The 18,559-nt window shown below is 38.2% G+C and overlaps 1 protein-coding gene across 1 annotated transcript; it reads left to right on the top strand.

The window, feature by feature from the left end:
- Positions 1-1,549: 1,549 nt before the first annotated feature.
- On the top strand, positions 1,550-15,286 carry tmem38a (transmembrane protein 38A). Its single transcript, XM_084723186.1, has 6 exons — positions 1,550-1,829; positions 8,575-8,731; positions 10,220-10,404; positions 12,331-12,418; positions 12,889-13,006; positions 14,558-15,286. Exons 1-6 carry the CDS (start codon positions 1,706-1,708, stop codon positions 14,759-14,761), a joined length of 876 nt encoding a protein of 291 aa, XP_084579312.1. The 5' UTR covers positions 1,550-1,705; the 3' UTR covers positions 14,762-15,286.
- The last annotated feature ends 3,273 nt before the right edge of the window (positions 15,287-18,559 follow it).

Genomic DNA, 18,559 nt, shown 5'->3' on the forward strand with positions numbered 1-18,559 from the left:
GCCACTGTTGCCACCAGAGGGCCCCCAAAAGAGCTTGAATTCATTTATTAATTTATTTAGTTTTTGTTGATATATTATTGTCAGTGTTACAAAAACACAATATTATGTTAATTGAAGTTTAAATACAGTTTAAAGCACAAATGAAATGAACACCAGACCAGTATCGTGAGGATCTATTTAAGATTAAAATCAGTAGAAGAATAAAAACATGTCAGGCTGATGTTAATATAATGTTAACAACACTACAACTACTAGACTAGTACAACTTAGATTTGCAGTAGGTGTGTGAATGATCAAGCATTAACAATAGTCAATAGTGTGGGCGGCACTCAAATTCTGCATAGGACTCCATAAACATATTTGCCAACCTTTAGACCTGAGTAATAGGGAGGATTTCGATACCAAAAAAAAAAAAGAGTTCCAAAGACTTTGTTTCTTGTATTCTGGTAACTTTTAAAGAATGAAAATAACAAAATAATAAATACACTGCACCAGCATTTTTATGTTGAATAATTTTAATTTTAGTTGTAATTCTCAGGTAATAATGCATAATTCGTCCCTTTCACATGAACGTCCATAATTCTTTGGCAGTATTCATCAGTTTCCTTTAATTGTTTTACTTTTTGCCTCTACCCTAAAAAGACAATTTACGCTGCAGATTACAAAAAATACATGCCCCTTTAATTTAAGACTTCCCTTAAGAAACGGGAATTCTCCTCAAGTTTGGTTTTGTGTGTCAGAAACAGGCTGCGATGATGAAATTTGTCAGAAATCAGAAAATACATGAGAATTACGACCATGGGAGGAAATCAGGAGAGAGCAATGAAAAAAAAGTTTCCTGAGGAAAAACTGGAAGGTTGGCAAATATTTCACCCATCTTAAATAAAGGCATTATTTTCTTTGGTGGTGAAAATTTGACATTTTAGAGATGCAAAGTTTTCAAGGGTGTATCTTTGTCGCCCCCTTGTGGTGGCGGGAGATTGCTGCTTGGATTATTATTCTCAAAAATTAAATGCAAAATAGACAAATAAATACATTCAATCAAATAATAAAAAAAAATAAAATAAAAACGTGTTGTGTATTTATGTATGTTTGGTGTTACTGCGCCTTTAATCTCGACATTTCTGCATCATGTGGAAGAATGTAAACAGCCGGTGATATCACTGAATGTGGCCGATCTGTGTGGGGATTAAAGTCGGTCATTTGGTTCGGGGCAGGAAGGATCTGATCCGGATTGTCGGATGTTTTTCATGGAGAGGGTGAATGACTTTTTATCCGGATTTAACACGAACGCTTGTCTCGGGCTTTGCTGCGTTTTCCAGGCTGCAAACCAGCCTCTGACATCGTCTTAAATAACGATCACATCGATAAAGAGCAACGCAGGAGGACAAGAAACCTTTTGTTTTTAGATTTCCAGCAGCTGTCATGTAAAACCTGCTGTCGCGGAGCAGCTGGCCCGGAGCGCAGAGGACGACGACGACGACGATGATGATGGTGATGATGATGATGCTGAGGCTGTGGTGGAGATGAGTGGTATTAATAGGAAGGCTTGAGTGTCACAGGCTTTCACTGTCGAGACCGGGGGGCTCTGTGGAGAGTCGGTGGACCGGGTTGGGGGGGCTTTTCTGACCCAGACTGCGCATTTGGACTAAGAAAAAAAACAAACACTTAAAAACAAACAAACAGGGATTATCAGACAGGCATCATGGAAGTGCTGTCAGTGCTTAATTTGGGCGAATTTGCCCAAATTTTCTCCAAAATGGGAATGTTTCCAGTGTTTGACCTCGCGTATTACATCGTGTCCATCCTCTACCTCAAGTATGAGCCAGGTCAGTGTGTTTCATACTTTCTCTTTGATTGTTTTTTTTCCACATTAAATGTACGCTTTATTATTTGATATAAACGATTATCTGTAAACTATTCTGCTCGTTATTTTGGCAGAAATACAACCATCTCTGAGTTATTCTCCTTTTTATTGTGTTGTAAATATAGTTATCTATAAACTATTCTGCTTGTTATATTGGTATTTTGGGATAAGGAAGATTATATGCTATTGATTGTTATTTGGGCATGTCAACACTTACCATACCTGTGCCAAAACATACATGTATTACAACAATACAAAGTATTTGATAACGTGAATAACGTTATTCATAGGCTATAGTGCTTATTATTTTGGCACAAACGTAATTATCTATGACTTATTCTGTTTGATATTTTGTTATTTGGCCATAAATGTCATTATAAGTTATTCTGCTTGTTATCTTGGTAAGTCCACATTTAACATATCCTGAGCCAAAACATATATTTATTTATAACAACGCAGAGTGTTTGATACATGTGATTATTCATAAGTTATTCTGCTTCTTATTTTGGCATAAATGTACTTAACTGTGAGTTATTCTGTTTATTATTTTGGCATTTTGAGCGATAGTATCAGCTAGACATTGGCCTATCACAGCTATAGTGGTCTATATCGGCCAATTTATGTCCAATCTGCGCCTATATATGTATATTTTTTTAAAAAGAAGAAAATTAAAACCGAATATAATGCAGATTCTTTTTAATTTTTTTAGCTTTATAGGCAGCATTCTGTGTATATTTGCTAGTTGTTTCTTAATTGAGGTTTAATATATACATATATTTTGCTCTATTTGTGTTTTTTAATTCATAGTTATGTATAATTATTGAACATACCAGCAAAAGTTTACTGTTTAAGCGCCCTGATATAATTTTGGGCAATATAGATTAAACTGTAAAATATCCTGCCTCCAGTACATATCTTTGTTACAACCACTTTTGGGGATCATTGCAAAAAAAAAAAGTATATATTCTATATTCTTTACACTAGATTTTAATATCAACATATTATTATTATTATATTATTATTATTATTATTATTATTATTTCACTCCCCTAATATCGACGTTAACTGCAAAAATCCAGTATTGGCCTGGTCCTGGTAAAATATATCTAAAATAGCATATTTCTTACTAGCGACTTCAATATTAATCCCTTAAAAATCTATAATTAATATTGGATATGAAAAAGACTGATATTTGTGTAAGGAACTGAATGCACATGTAGCAGATTTCACAGTTGTTTTTCATTGCTGTAATATCCCTATAGGGACTTTCTGTTGCTGTTATCTCTATAGCACCCTCTCCTTATAAAGCATGACCTGTTACATAAACTCCAGCAGGAGCACTTGCAGATCTGCTTGCTGTGTGTGTGTGTGTGTGTGTGTGTGTGTGAGGGAATGTCTGTTGCTGCAGCAGTCTGACCTCATTCATAACTGGAGTGGATTAAACCTCTCAGCTTTGGGTATAAAGTCTGATATTTTCCAAGATTTAACTCCTTTGAGCAACAGAGCTTGAGGAGGATGAAACCTGAGAGAAGGCCTGTGCATACCAGAGACTTAGGCAATAAATAGACGATCCTGAAATAGACAGTGTCGGTGGGTCTCTGAAGCCCCTCTGCTGCACACACAGTCTGCAGTATTTAACTTGAATGTGAAACACGAAATAAGATGTTGCAGCCCACCATGATCTAATTGTCGGGGTGCGTAGCTTTCAAAATGACCCATTTTTCTCCACACCTTAAAGAAAAAGTTCACTCTGACATGAAAGTTCAGTCATTGTGATGTCAGTTGATGCTTCAGTGAAAACAGCGGAAGCAGCAAACACATCCCAACCTCATAAGCAAAACTACTACTACTACTACAAGTTTTGACAGCACTGCTCTCACCCAACCTGGTCTCTTCAAACTGTGTACAAATAACACAACTTCAAACTGTGTGCCATGTCTACACCAAAGTCCAATTTTGCATGCAGGTGATACACTGATCCGTGCCATTAACTTCTGTGGAGAGCAAATCCATAGTCATCACCTGACTAATCCATAGTCAGGTGATCTTTGTCTTCATGGTAACAAAAACAAAAAGTATGCAGTTTGATCAGGTTAAGGCAACAAAAGTACTTGGTTTGGTTAAAGTAAGAGTGTTTTGATACATAAGTCATGTGACATAAGTGAAGTGGGATGCAAGTCACGTTAGTCATGTGATGCACATAACATGATGTCACTGAAAATTTTAAACTAAAAAATTGTGCAACAAAGCTGAGTTCTCCTGCTGCACAATCTGCTGTTCCTCCTGTATCCAGTGATGTCACAGTGATGTCACTGGATGCAGGAAGAACTACTGGCTATTTCTACTTGGATTTCAAGTGTCTTCCTCTGGGTAGCCAGGGGCTGTGCTGGTTAAATATTTTTGTCACCCAATGCTAAGTTTTGAAGTGAATGAATCAGACGGATAGATAAAGTTGTGTTATTTGTTTGCAGCATGAAGCGACTAGGCTGTCTTACCAGACCTCTGTAGTCTGTTCCTTATGCCTGCTTGAGGCAAGTGTATTGAGGCTATATTAACTGATAGCCTAGTAGCATAACCTGGCGGAGTTGCATTGTGGGTAATATATGAATCAGGTTTTGACAAGGAAGACAAATCTGGAGGAATAATAAAAAAAAATACATGTTTAGTTCTGTTTTTACAGTCCCAAGTGATGTAATTTGAGTGAAAACATGCGTAAAGTTATGTATAAATGTAGTAATTACATTCCTGTAAGTTTTTAGTGTTAAAAAAAACATGTAACTCTACAGCAGGCTAGACACACCAGTATATACTGTGTGCCGGCTCTCACATTTCTCACAGTAGTTGAGGTGGAAGGGACTGGCTCACTTTGCTGTCCACACATTTGGTGTATTTTATATTAAATGAAAGGAAAAAGACGGAGAAAGTACTTGTTTTTAATTTAAACAGTCAACATTCAGGTGTCTCAGAGTTAAAATCCATCATCAGACCTCAGGTGACCTATAACAGCTGACATCATGACTGTAACCTACACCTTTACCTCACCCCACAGGCTACCTCACAATATTTGACAGTCAAATGTCTCACCACACCCTGCGTGTGAGTGGACAGTCCTGTTTTCAGTGCATGTTAGAGGAGCACATGAATGAGTTCTTGGGGTCAACGTGGGCGGGGGAGGAGAGACAAATGTGGGGGTCAGAGGTTAAGACAGGCCTGACAGTCGAAGGCAGGAGGAGCAGTTGAGCAGACGATATTTATAGGGCGACATTTCTCAGGATCAGATTGCTTCAAACTGAGCGCCTGTCACACCACGACACCCTCACCCACCTGTTGTTGGAGATTTGTGACGTGAAGCAGCCATGCTCTGCCTCCACATCTCCACTTACTAAGTACATTCATTCAAGTACTGCTCTAAAGTGCATTTTGGAGGTACTTGTACTTCACATAAGTAGTTCCTTTTAGTGCTAAATACTTTCATAGTGAAATACGGCCTCTTAGTCCAATGTATTTATTTCCAGTGGGTACAAAAGTACATTCTTCACTCAAATAGAAGCACAGATATGGTGTAAAAAAGATTCTGGTAAAAGTAGAAGTACTGATCTAACTTCTGTACTCAAGTCAAAGTGTAAAAATACGGGCTCTGAAATGTACTCAAAGTATTAAAGTAAAAAGTAGCCCAATGACGGACATTTCTACTTGCTTGTTTAATCTTATGTCCTTTACCTTGTTTTTGTCTTCTTACGTCTGTTGTGATTGATATGCACTGGTGGTTAAACTAAGGATTCGTCTTTTCTATGTGCTATTGTCCCGCTCATTTAGGGCTTGGAAGGTCTTGATGTTGGAGAGGAGATACACAATGATGCAAAACAAAAATAACCAATAATTCCCCTCAGTTGCATTAAAACTAAACTAATGAGCCTGTTTTGAACATGTAAGGAGTAGACAGTACTGATATTTGTGTTAAAATGTAGAGTAAAAGTAAAACATTGCCAGAAAAGATCAGTTTCACACACACAACATGTGATCAATTTATAAAAAAATAGGATTAATTCTTATATTCTTACACAAAAGTACAGTTGGATGTTAGTTCAGGTGGAGATAATTTTAAGTACCACTTCTGTGTATATGTAATATAATACAATACTGGAAAAAAAAACCCAAAACATTAAAACTTAAAAAAGAAGAACGCACCACATACAGTGCAGCAATGCTGATTAGATTATTGCATGCATGACACATGGTGCAAATTAGGATATATGCATTATGATACTAATATATTTGTAATTATAATACAATAATACTTTAGTGTAGTGTACACAGTATACAGTTCTATAATGTATGTGCATGCTAATTAAAAAAAAAAAACTACTGTAACTTTATAATGAAGGTAAACATTTGGTTGTGGTATTGGAGTTCTTTTGTAGTGTCATATTTCTTTTACTTAATTAAGTGACTGAAAAATTTCGTTAATGACTGCAGTGTGAGTTAGCATGTTGCAATGACCACTGATAATACAGAACACAGGCTCTTTAAATGGACATAATTTGATTTGCTTCACCAGCAAGAGTTATTTGTAAGACAACCATTTTTGTTATAATTAGCTCAAAGTGTTGACCAGAGCTACAAGTGACTGGAGCTATTTCTCCATCCGTGGAAGTCAAGTCAATTTTATTAACCCAATATAATAAATGCTTTATAATCCATACATTATATGACATCCTCTGTCCTTTAGACCTCCATTTAAGATAATGAAATACTCCAAAAACTTTAACTGGGAAAAAGGTTAAGAAACCGTCTCTTCACCATGGAGGCCTGGTCAGAGGACAGTCTATTTATGCTTACCTTTCACACAGACAGGAGAAAGGAAACAAGCACACACTGAGGAGGACAGAGAGACAAGGACAACATGTACACAAAGACAAGTCCCAGGACAGCTGATAGTCCGGCACAGAGAAACCTGAATGCCCAAAAAGAGGACAAAGAGGAGAAAACAGGGAGACGAAGGGAGATAGGAACACAGCTTGAACGCTCATGTGTTAATGGGACAACAAACCAACAGAATGAAAGATATAGTAGTATTCACAAAGTTTATAGTATTCTTGTCTCCAGGAGAAAAATATACTAAGTATGAGCCTTAAAGGGAGTTTACCTCAGAATCAAAAATGCAAATTTTTCCTCTTACCTGAAGTGCTTTTTATCCATCTAGATTGTTTTGGTGTGAGTTGCAGAGTTTTTGAGATGTCTGCCTTCTCACTCATGTGATTGAGGGTGAATCGTTCTGTGATTATTTGGGCCATCCACCTACCTCACCTCCTCCATGAGCAGACTTTTTCCCTCTTTATACTACGTCAGCAGCTTCTTATACAGCCTTGTATGAGTTTTACATCAAAGTCACTTAAAAAGTGACTTAGCTGAGTTCCACTATATTTGAGAGAAGGCAAACTTCTCTAAAGCCGATACCTCCAAAACTCTGCAACTCACATTAAAACAATCTAAAAGGATAAATAACAGACGTAGGTTTGAAGTGAACTGTCCCTTTAATGGATTTATTGAGGCTGAGACCAACCTGCCAGAAGGATAATGGTAACAAGTACGACACCTGAAGAAATCAAAGAATAAGAGACCTGTGTAGACCTCTGTGACTGGTATAAATGTCCTGGTATGAGATGGTATGTGTGCATTATAATAAATCAACATAGATATACTAAATGTTTTCTTTGCAACATGCCATATATGCAAAAAACAGTACTTAAAAAGCATAAAATCACTTTATAAAATATAAAGAGTTGTCCATTCTGTTCTGTCAAAGGCGCAGTCAGTAGTTCAGTAGGCAAAAGTCAACTCATAAATGACTGTAAATGTCCCGAGTCAATATTAGCTTATGATAAAAGGGCGAATTATCAGGGCGTGGACTGAACTGCTCGACTGGGCGTGGACAAAGATACAGCACATAGACACACACAAGGGACCCACTGATAATGACTTTTGAATATCAGCGCGAACAGTGTTAGTCTGTAGGAACTCACAGAAAAATGCAAAAATAAGCATTTATGACCCTTTTCAGTCTGACACCTGTGACCCCCCCCCCTAAAAGAACAAGAGCTTCTGTATAACAGGATCTGGATCGAAATTTCAGTGGTTAATCACAATTGATTTTTTAATTGATAGATTTAGGAAACACATGATGGAATTAAAGGAGAGTTTTGCAAAACACTTATGATCATACATTATTTTGAAATTAATTTGTGGCAGTTTGTTTTTTGATACTACCTCTAGGAGGTGCTAAAAACATACATTTTAAAATTGTACATGGTGTTTGGAAGTTTTTACCTTCACTATTTTGTAAATAAATCTACTGAGTAACTGATTATGATTAATGACTGTGAAAGCATCAAATTAGTAGTAGTGGTGGTGTTTTTATTCAGTCATCACACACAGTACAATAAATACAGTATAGACAATATAAATCCAGTTATTCATTAAGAAGTGACTGAAAAGGTCTGGGCAGCAAAATGCCTTTCCTATTTTCTTATCAATTTAAACCATCCTCTAGAAAGAAAAAATAATAATAATAATAAAGAAAAAAATCTGTAACACACTCCTGTTTCTTAAGGCAGAGAACCATGTGCATTGAAAGTCATAAATTCAGTGTATAATTCTGTCTGTCTGTGTGGAGATCAGACCCTGACAGCTCGTCCTCTGTGTTGCAGGCTCGGTGGAGGTCTCTCGCAGGAGTCCCGTGGCCTCTTGGCTCTGTGCCATGCTCTACTGCTTTGGTAGTTACATCCTGGCAGACATCATGCTTGGAAGCAGCCCCATCGACTATTTCCAACACAACAGCCACATCCTGCTGGCCTCAGCTGTCTGGTGAGAAAACCCCCTGCTCAGAAGGACGTTACCTTTCACACGGGAAGGGATTCTGTTTTAGGGTTGCAAGGATGGGAACATCAAGTCTGCTTTTTTTTAATTAATGCTTTTCATCAAACTTCTGAGGCTGTATATGTGATCAAACGATCCTCTGTCAGTGAATGTTTGGAGGTCGTCCCCTTCAACTACTGAATCTCTTGTCCTGCGTTTCATAGGGAATAAAACAAGTCTTTAAAGGATCAGTTCAGCCAATTTTGAAAAAAGCTTTCCTCCCAAAATCAGCTGTATGTGCAGATAGTTTAAGGTTTCAAATATCATAATAGATTCATGGGATTTGGTTTGCAGAGCTCAGAGCCATGCAACTTTACTTATGAAAAACTCAGAAGTAACATATCTTGAACAGGTACTGTGTAAACAAATTTACAGACATGAATTATTTTGTTTGGCCGATGTGTGAACAGATTGTACTGTAACATAAAAATGAAACCTATGCCAGCGTGTGGACTGATTTTCATGTCTTGTCTCTCTTCAGCTCCCCTACAGCACCAGTAGTGTGCAGTACTCATTAACATCAGTTTAGAAATGGAGTCCACTAACTTCAACAACAACGACCAGCACCCAATACAACCCAAACCTATCAACATGAAGCCAGACTATCATGTTCAGTCTTGTATATGTCCAGCATGATGATGTTTTTTTTGGCCCGTCCATCCATCCCACCTCTTTTTAGTAGTGCTGCAGGGTTTAATCGCTTAATTGATTGTTTATCGAGTAGTAAATTAATCACCAAATATTTTGATAATTGATTAATCGGTTTGAATAATTTCTTAAGAAAACAAGTCAAAATTTAAATGACACACAAAGGGCATGTGCTAACACATGAAATCAGAATGACTTAAGACATTGGCGTGTTATTCATACCATTTGATGAGACCAGGCTGGTGTGTTACATCACTGTTTTGGCCAGTGCCCAGGACGCTCGCTTGCTCTGACAGACGCGCTGACTGCAGTTCAGCCACCGCTGTCATTAACAACGAAGATTTTCTGAAAGTTTCACACAGAACCCTTAAAATGACACAGGATAATCTACAGACCTCAATGGCACCAATTTTCAAAGAGAACTTCTCTACTAAAAGTAAAAAAATAGAGTGAAAAATGTTTAGTTTATTTCTAAAGCACCATTTAAACACAGACCCAGTTTTTTTTTAATAAGGTGAAGAAATCCACTACAGCTACCACAGTAAACAGGAAAAAAAAATAGAATACAATAGAAGAAACTGAGATTTCTAAAACATAAGATATAGTGGGGGAATCTCAGCAGTGGAGTTCTCAAAACGTTGGCAAACAATGACCTTTATGGACAGAGACTTTGAGGCTAAGTGAGAAAAGTCTGTGATATGGTTGACCATTAAAGCTGTACATTCAAATCTTTTCCTTCACTCTAACATTTTCCTCTCCACCATCTTTCTCCGTCAAACACAAACCCAGGTACCTCATCTTCTACTGCCCACTGAACCTCTTCTATAAGTGTGTGGCTTTCCTGCCTGTCAAGCTGGTGTTGGTCGCCCTGAAGGAAGTTGTCCGCACTCGCAAGATCGCCGCTGGCGTTCACCATGCCCACCACGCCTACCACCACGGCTTCTTCATCATGGTCATTGTCGGATACGTCAAAGGTCAGAGATTTTCTTCCATTCGCTGTTTTTAATGTATTAATATGATGTGACAGGACAGGTGGTGGCAACTGGCAACTTGATATGCAGTGTTACAGTATATTGTTTAATTAAATTAAGAAGACAATTGAAACACAAAATTTAGTCATTTTTAAATTGGATTTTTGAATTCTTACAACAAAAAAAAATGTTGACTTTTTGTCAATACACTGGAAGAAGCATTCAGATTTCTCACTTAAGTGAAAGTAGCCTCCTAATACCACACTGTGATACTGCACCGCAAATACTGCAGTAAAAGTAAAAATCAGCTAAATCAGCAAAATGTGCTTAAAGTATGAAAAGTTAAAGTACTCAGTATGCAGTAAAATGGCCCCTGTCTGTGTTTTAGTGATAAATCAATGATTTTGGATTAATATGGCTGCAGCATTAAAGGGATAGTTCACCCAGAAATGAAAATTCAGTCATTATCCCCCGTGCTGATTAAAAGTCAGGTTTAGGTTTGCGGTCCACAAAATGCTGCTGGAGTTTCATGGGAAAACAGTGTTGGAGAATCTCCCAAACTATGGAAGTGAATGGTGTGCAGTTTTTAAATGGAAACTAGTGAACGGCATGTCAGGGCTTTAGGAGACTTGGATTGCAGCAGCTGAGCAGAATGGATGCTCTTTTTTCAGAGAAAAAAAAATTAATCAAATTTGGAGATATGTTTTCACTGGACAGGAAGGGTATGAGAAATGTAAAGTAACTAGTAATTAAAGCTATCAGAAATGTAGTGAAGTAAATGTATAATATTTGCCTCTGAGATGTAGTGGAATAGAAGTTGAAAATAGCATAAAATGCAAATATTCAAGTAAAGTACCTTGAATACTCTGTGTACAGTACTTGAGTAAACACTTATATTAATTCTCATACTCATTTAGTAGAAAAATGACTTACATACTACTTACTACTATGTATTGAGCAACATCCTTGCCTTTGTCTTTTCATTTATTAATTAACTGACCGTTTCTACTTTAAAAGAAAGTCTTTAAAGGGATAGTTCAGATTATTTGAAGTGTATGATCTACAGTATATTACCTACACTGCTGTGAACGGGGTCAGCTGTAAAACATATTTTGGCCACTTAAGAAATCAATATCAGTTTAAGTGTACACTGAATTTAGAATATTTTCAGCGCTTGACCTTGCGAAAAAGAGAGCCTTTTCTGACTGGAAATTGCTATTAAATAATCCAAATCTCACTCTGTCTCTTACCTCACAGAGAGTAGCTAGTAAGGGTTAGTTTGGATTCACTGAACTATCCCTTTAATAAAGACAGTCCGTTACAGCAGCTCTCTGTGCAGACAGCTGCCTGCAGTGAGTGACAGAGACACCTTCAGGAAACCAGACAGCTGCTGCTGAATTTAAACATGAATGAACAACACTTGTGCATGACAGTGTGCACATATGCTGTTCATTCATGTTTAAATGAGACAGTGTTCACAGTGACTACGTTACTCAGAGACAGTAATATATTATATAAGATCCATTTTAAAATAATTTAAAAAATATAAAGTTAGAGTCATTTCTGCTTAGTTTGATCTCTTGAAATGTGAACAATGTTTGAATTCAGAGGTCATGTGGTCATGTTTGATCTGTAATTTACCTCTAATGTCTTAAAATCCAGCTTTTGTTGTACCTAAAACTCATATTTCCTACACTTTTCTCTGTAAAACTGTTAACTGTCCACCAGTAGAGGAACACACATAGAAATACATATGTAAAGGGTTGTCCTGGTCTTGCCCCTTGCTATTTCCACTTCAGTAGTGAGGCCCTGCAGGCAGGCGTCCATGTTGAAAATGAAAGAAAAGCTGAAGCCAGATAAGAGCAGCCACACGAGGAGACACAGACTTTTTTGTCCTCATTTTTCCACTGTCTATTTTTATCTTCTCAGGCTCTGGAGTGGCTCTCATATCCAATTTTGAGCAGCTGCTGCGCGGTGTGTGGAGGCCCGACACCAACGAGATCCTCAACATGTCATTGTAAGTCTGTGTTTCCTGCTGCTGCTGCAGCTGCTGATGGGAAAATACACTCATCATCACTGCCTGCTCAAGCATGGAGGAGTTTCCACTAAACCCCAGAGACAAAATCAGGACTCTTAGGGAGCTGCTGTGACTAAGATAAAACAATAGACACTGTCAGCCTCTGTGAGAAACACAGATGATTTATTGAAGTCACTGTGCAGAATTAGGATTCTTATGACTTTAGCACCACCTAGTGGCAGTCTGAACTGCACCAGACTTCTGCAACTTCATTGATGAACGAAAATCTCTCATCCCCCATAAGACAAGAAAGCATGTGTACACAGGAATGTTTAAGATTCATTTTAAATGAAAAAAGTGAAAATTAGTGAATGCACTCTAGCTCTGTTTTTAATCCTCATCTCATTGTAATTTTTTTTATCCCCACTGCAGTCACGTTTTACTGACAGTTTTGTGTTTTGTCTCTGCAGCCCGACCAAAGCCAGTCTGTACGGAGCCATCCTCTTCACCCTGCAGGAGGCTCACTGGCTGCCAATGTCCAAGAGCACCCTCATCCTTGTCTTCACCCTCTTCATGGCCACATGCAAGGTGAAATCTGTGATCTGCTGTGTAGTCTACAGTGTTATGTGTCTGATTTTTAAATTCTGTGCTCTGTTGCTTATAGGTTGGCGTTCTTCTGGCTGTGACAGGTTTATGTGACAAATGCAGAAATGAAATATATTATTTTCACATGTTAAGAGTGTGTAAGAGTTTGTGGGATAGGTTTATGAGAGGAAAAACATCACTGAGACTATCTCAGATCCTTTCACTGTGCATGTTCAGTGATTTGTTCACTGAGCACACCACACAGTGAACATGAGCCCAGTGTAATACACAGACGCTGAGTTTCTCAAGTCTGCCCCTCTTCCTGTCCCTCCCCCTCACTTAGGAAGGCCAGCCAACAGCGAATTATGGACAGGGGCACAAGATTTTCAAAACTGGGCTAATGCCAGCACAGGAAATTTCCAAAAAGTCCTTGGCTATTAGCCTTGTAGCGATACAGATGTGAAACATTTCCAAATTCACTGTTTTGGACCCACCCAGGTCATGCTGTGTTTGCATAAATATACTCAATGAGATTAGAAAGCACAAAAACAAAGAGAAAATGTTATTTCAAATTATACTGTGACAGTTATATTCCTCCTTTACTTTAAAACAAAACAAGGAAAGAAAAAAGAGAGAAAAGAGAAAGAGTGAAAGAGTGATTAGTAAAATCGAACGCTGATTAAATAAATTACTGCTGGGCATTAAATCATGAGATGGAACTGTAGGTGAACAAATACATTTACTCATCTGTCAAATTCAGTCATGAGGGAAACATTAATCCAAGTATTGATCAAACAGCCAGGGTCATAAATATTTTAATGTCCAAGGGCCAGAACTTTTCTAAGCAGACACTATGGGGCCTTCAAATCATAAAACAAAACATTTAGGTCATATAATTGTAACTTTTATTAGCCTTTATTGGTAAATCAGCCTTGCACAATTATGTGCATATGAAGCTGCAGCAGTAGTTGTAGGTCTGCAATTAGGCATCAGGAAAATATTTGTCATACAGACCAGGACTTTGAGCTTTCAGCTTCTCAGCTCACTGACTTATTCGTCACAAATGACTGTTCTCCGTTTGTGAGCTAAACTTAACGTCTGGACATGTTTCAGTTCAGTGAGCCGTAGCAGTCAGGAACTGAACAGTTTGTTGAACAAATCTTTTTAATTAATCGGTCTTAATGATTTAGTAAAATAAAAATAACAACTTTCCCGTCACCTTTAAAGGGGTACTCCTGCAATTTATTATTTTCATTTCTATACATTTGGAGGACTTGCAAGAAACAAATTTACACACATGATGGTCAAAACTGATGCAACAGAGGCCAAGATACCCTGATTTTTTTGTCCATCACATGAGTCAGGCTCTTAAAATGCTGAATTCCCATAATGCCACTCAATAGCATCTCTCAATAGACCCTCCCTGTCCAGTAATTGCCTACATTTGACCATTTTGCTACCAGTCTGCCCAGTCTGTACCACAGGCTCATGAAATGTCCCTTTAGCATAACAAAACCCATCTGATCTCCTCTGACTGACTCCATCTTCCTCCAGGTGGTGATGACCGCCCGACACTCTCACGGCTCCCCCTTCGCCCTCATTGAGTCCTGGGTCTGCCACCTGCTGTTTGGCTCCCCTCTGGGTGGATCTGAGGAAGACCACCATCACGCTCCTGCCGCTACTCCATCTTCACCTCTCAAAACCAAGGAGGAGCTGAGCGAAGGCGCTCGCAAGAGGAAGGCCAAGAAAGCCGAGTAGGATGCCGCCACCGACGCGCTGCACCAGTGAAACTGCGTCTGACTCGCCCCCATCATGGCCTCCACATGATGGGAGCTCCCATTCCTCTCCAGGGAAAGGGGCAGTTTGATGTTTTACCAAATGAGACCCTTTCTATTAGAGCAAAATGGTGCTTTCTGCATTTTACACAGCACGAGGACTCTGTAAATACCACAGCAAATGTTTCACACCTCAACCCAACCCGGACATTTTAAACCTGTTTGTTTCTGTGTCTGTGAACATCTGTGCTCAACACTGTGTGGTGATCCACGTGTAGCAGCTGCATGGGCCTCTGTTCCACGTCAGTAGTTGTGTTTCCGGATGTCAGCTTTTCTCGAAGCCCAAAAAACTTATTTCAGTTTTAAAAAAATGAAACAGAAAATACAAATTCATCAGACTCTGAATCAGAAATTCAAATGTGAATAAAGCGTTATGTGAAAGAACATTGCTGCTTTTTACAGCGAGATGAGGAAAACGTCATGTCTTTAAATAAAATCAAGAGAAACACTTTGTCTCTGTGGTTTTGAATGTCCTTTTCTTATTGAGTTTAATTCTATATTGACTATTCAGTAGTAATAAATGATCATAACTGAGTTTATCTTCACTTCAGTTTAGGTCCTGTATTATTACAACTATATACGAATAATTGATCAAAGTAAAATAACTTGTTAAAGAAAATGCTTTTAAGGATTGCAGTGACATTAACTCATCTAAAAGGACGCTCCAACTCATCTTTGTCATCTTTGTCTTTATTTCAGAGAAATACAATGTTATTTTCTGATTATTTCACAGCAGAAAATACAAATAAACACAAACACACCTCCACACAATGCAAGTTTTTGTTCGAATTCAATGCACACTTTTAATTTCTCTGACTGAAAATCTGATCTTGTCACATCACAGATGACAAAGAAAGGCAACAAAATGCGAGTCCTCATGTAGGCTTATGTAGGAATTTAGTGTAGTGTCAAAATATTTGTCGGCCAAATCTGACTTGATGAAAATCAACCCTACACAATATAAAATGGCGCTGGTGCACCACTGAATACATAATGGGGAGGGCCTGAAAAGTTTTTGTCTGTGAAGTGGAGTGTAATCTGTAGGATAGTAGCAGCAACCACATAACTGTCAGCAGACAAAAACAACAACAATGGCATCAGTTCTCCGTCTTATGATCTACCTTGACTTGCTTGTGTTGGTATCAGCAATGTGGATGTAGAAGTCGCACTGGAAGTGTTCACTAGATTAGTAACTCTAAAAATAGAGATCAAATAATTGTAAAAGGGTGGGGGCAGCTACTTGTCAAGGAAGAAAAACAGTCAGTGATTTGGCCTCCAGCTGGTGACATCAGTAAAGGTCATAGTGAACAGGAAAAAAAAGATGTTTTCAGCCTGAAATTGACTTTATAAGCAGAGTCTGCCTCCAGAGAAGTGGAGCTCCGTCGGCAAAAATCCCAGTTTGGTCAAATTCACCAAAATTCAAAATCAGACCGATCTTCATACTGAATACATCATGTGAACTTGCTGTGTGGGCACCGAGGCGAACCTGTATTAACTTGTAATTCTGTATTCCCAAAATTCCGCTTTGTTGAGTGATATAACAGTCAATGAAAATTTACGTTTATTCCAATACATAGTGCACTATAATCCATGCACTTTTTAAAATATGTCACAGGACACCTTAAGGTATAAGAAATTTATACTCAAAGATTGGGAATCGAAACACACCCTCCTACACTAAATAAACATGTTAATTTTGATTATGGAAAAGAACAAATTAGCTCAATTTACATAGACATAACTATTGATTTAAAGGACTGTCTAACACTTAAAAGAGTTTATGCATTGCACTTAATATTAATGGTAAATATAAGTGCTAAAATTCCTCCAGTTAAAACATGTTTAATACTGTCACTGGTCCAGGAATCGTTTGGCAGTCAGGAGTACATATGTCTTCATCAACCCTCTGTTATGTAACTCTAAAGCTGTTGAGAGGTGACAGGAAAGGTCTGAGGTCAACCTGAGGTCACGTCCTGAGAAACCTGGACGGCCCCTGCTTCACTGACGAACTCTTGTAGTACAGGCAATAAAACATCACTAATGAACTTTGCAGGAGGTTGTTACACTCGACCTTTAACCTCTAACATTCCTCACAGCAGCGGCAGAGATCAGGGAGGGAAAAGATCTGCTGGTTACGTTTGTTGCACTGTTGGAGCTCACGGACAGAAAACGTCTCTGAAGCTTCAGTTCAACGATACACAAGAGTTCAAGAAGCCCTCATCACTGTCCAAAGGTGTACTTCATCCCCTCAGGTGACTTTGGTTTCAATTTTAAGGTACGATGTGAAACTTCATGAATACCACCATCTGGTTGTTTGCATTTCACATTAAAAGGATGCAATTTAAAACTAGCTTGTATTGTTTACTTCAGGTGTAGTACATGCAGCAACACTGAAAATGTTAATGATTGTTTTTAACTGCTGTTCAATATTTGAAGAGAAGTTTACTCCTATCAATTTACCATCGTCAGAATCATGATGGACAGTAAAAAAAAGTCTAGCCGCTAACCCCAAGCAGAGATGAGGAGTGAGCTATATAGGTCTGTTAAACTCATGTCTGTCTCTTTCTAAACTCAAAACTTTCAAACAAATCGTTTTCAGATGCTGACTCATGTGACATCATGCAGTTGAGGCAGTTTATCAGATTTATTAACTTTTTTCTCATATATGCAGCACTCGTCCATAAAGAGTGCTGAAGTTTCCCTTCAACAAGCAGCAGCCTGCCAGATCGGTCAGTCAGTAAAATTTGGTCTGAACAGCCATCAAACATCATTTAAACTTAGAACATCCCACAGTTTCTAAAGACACCAAACGTATCAGGCTGGATTTTGGGGCAAATATGGATCTAAAATTATGCAAAAGACAGAAAATATTATTTTTTGCTTAAACTGAGTCATGGAGATGAACACAAGTGTTTATATATATTTAAGGAAGAGCTGGAATAAGCTGATGGAGAAATATGTTTGATACAGACAATGTAGAATTAGAGAATTTTAACAACCTTCACACACCAGTGGTGCAACATGATGCCCTCTGTAGATATAAATGGCTTTTATTATTTTCAGGTGATTACACACTAATAAAAACATACTGGATATTATACTCCATTTCTAACACATCCTGCCAATAAATCTATACGATAAATCTTACACACTCATCTTTAAAGCTACTAAAAGGGTAAAGAAGGGGAACATGTTAAAAAATCAACATGTTACAATCCTACAAACATGAATTTCCTGCAGTTCAAATAGGAGAAAAAGGAATTCAGTGATTTTGTACTTTTTTCCACTTCAGAGCCTCAGAGTGTCCCGGCCTCCAGCACGACGACAGAAAGGAGGTGCTGTGTGTGTTTGTTTTTCCAGAGGAGGCCCACAGTGAGACTTCCCTGCTCCTTTGGGCAAGGCAGCGAGCAGCGAGAGAGGAGGTGCTGAGAGCTTATCAAGGTGATCTGGACCAAAAAACGTCAAAACTCCCTCACTGCCAGGAATGTAACCAACATCTGCTGATCCCATTACTGACACACACACACACACACACACACACACACACACACACACACACACACACACACACACACACACACACAGTAGAATCTGATACATTTGTAATCATGAACCAGTAAACATGGTTTGTTGTGAAATATGTTTTTTTATTATTGTAAAAATGTAAAAAGCGAGTAGAGCTTTTTGTGTGTGATTTCATTCAGATGTCAGAGGATAATTA

Source organism: Lutjanus erythropterus, chromosome 7 (genome assembly GCF_056507025.1).
Source record: "Lutjanus erythropterus isolate fLutEry1 chromosome 7, fLutEry1.hap2, whole genome shotgun sequence".
Taxonomy (NCBI): domain Eukaryota; kingdom Metazoa; phylum Chordata; class Actinopteri; order Lutjaniformes; family Lutjanidae; genus Lutjanus; species Lutjanus erythropterus.

Bases quoted from the DNA above. Each gene is read 5' to 3' on its own strand.
- tmem38a (XM_084723186.1), top strand. From the start codon at position 1,706: ATGGAAGTGCTGTCAGTGCTTAATTTGGGCGAATTTGCCCAAATTTTC. The intron at 8,732-10,219 runs GTGAGAAAACCC...ACACAAACCCAG, and splicing joins CTGCTGGCCTCAGCTGTCTG to GTACCTCATCTTCTACTGCC. The intron at 13,007-14,557 runs GTGAAATCTGTG...ATCTTCCTCCAG, and splicing joins TCTTCATGGCCACATGCAAG to GTGGTGATGACCGCCCGACA.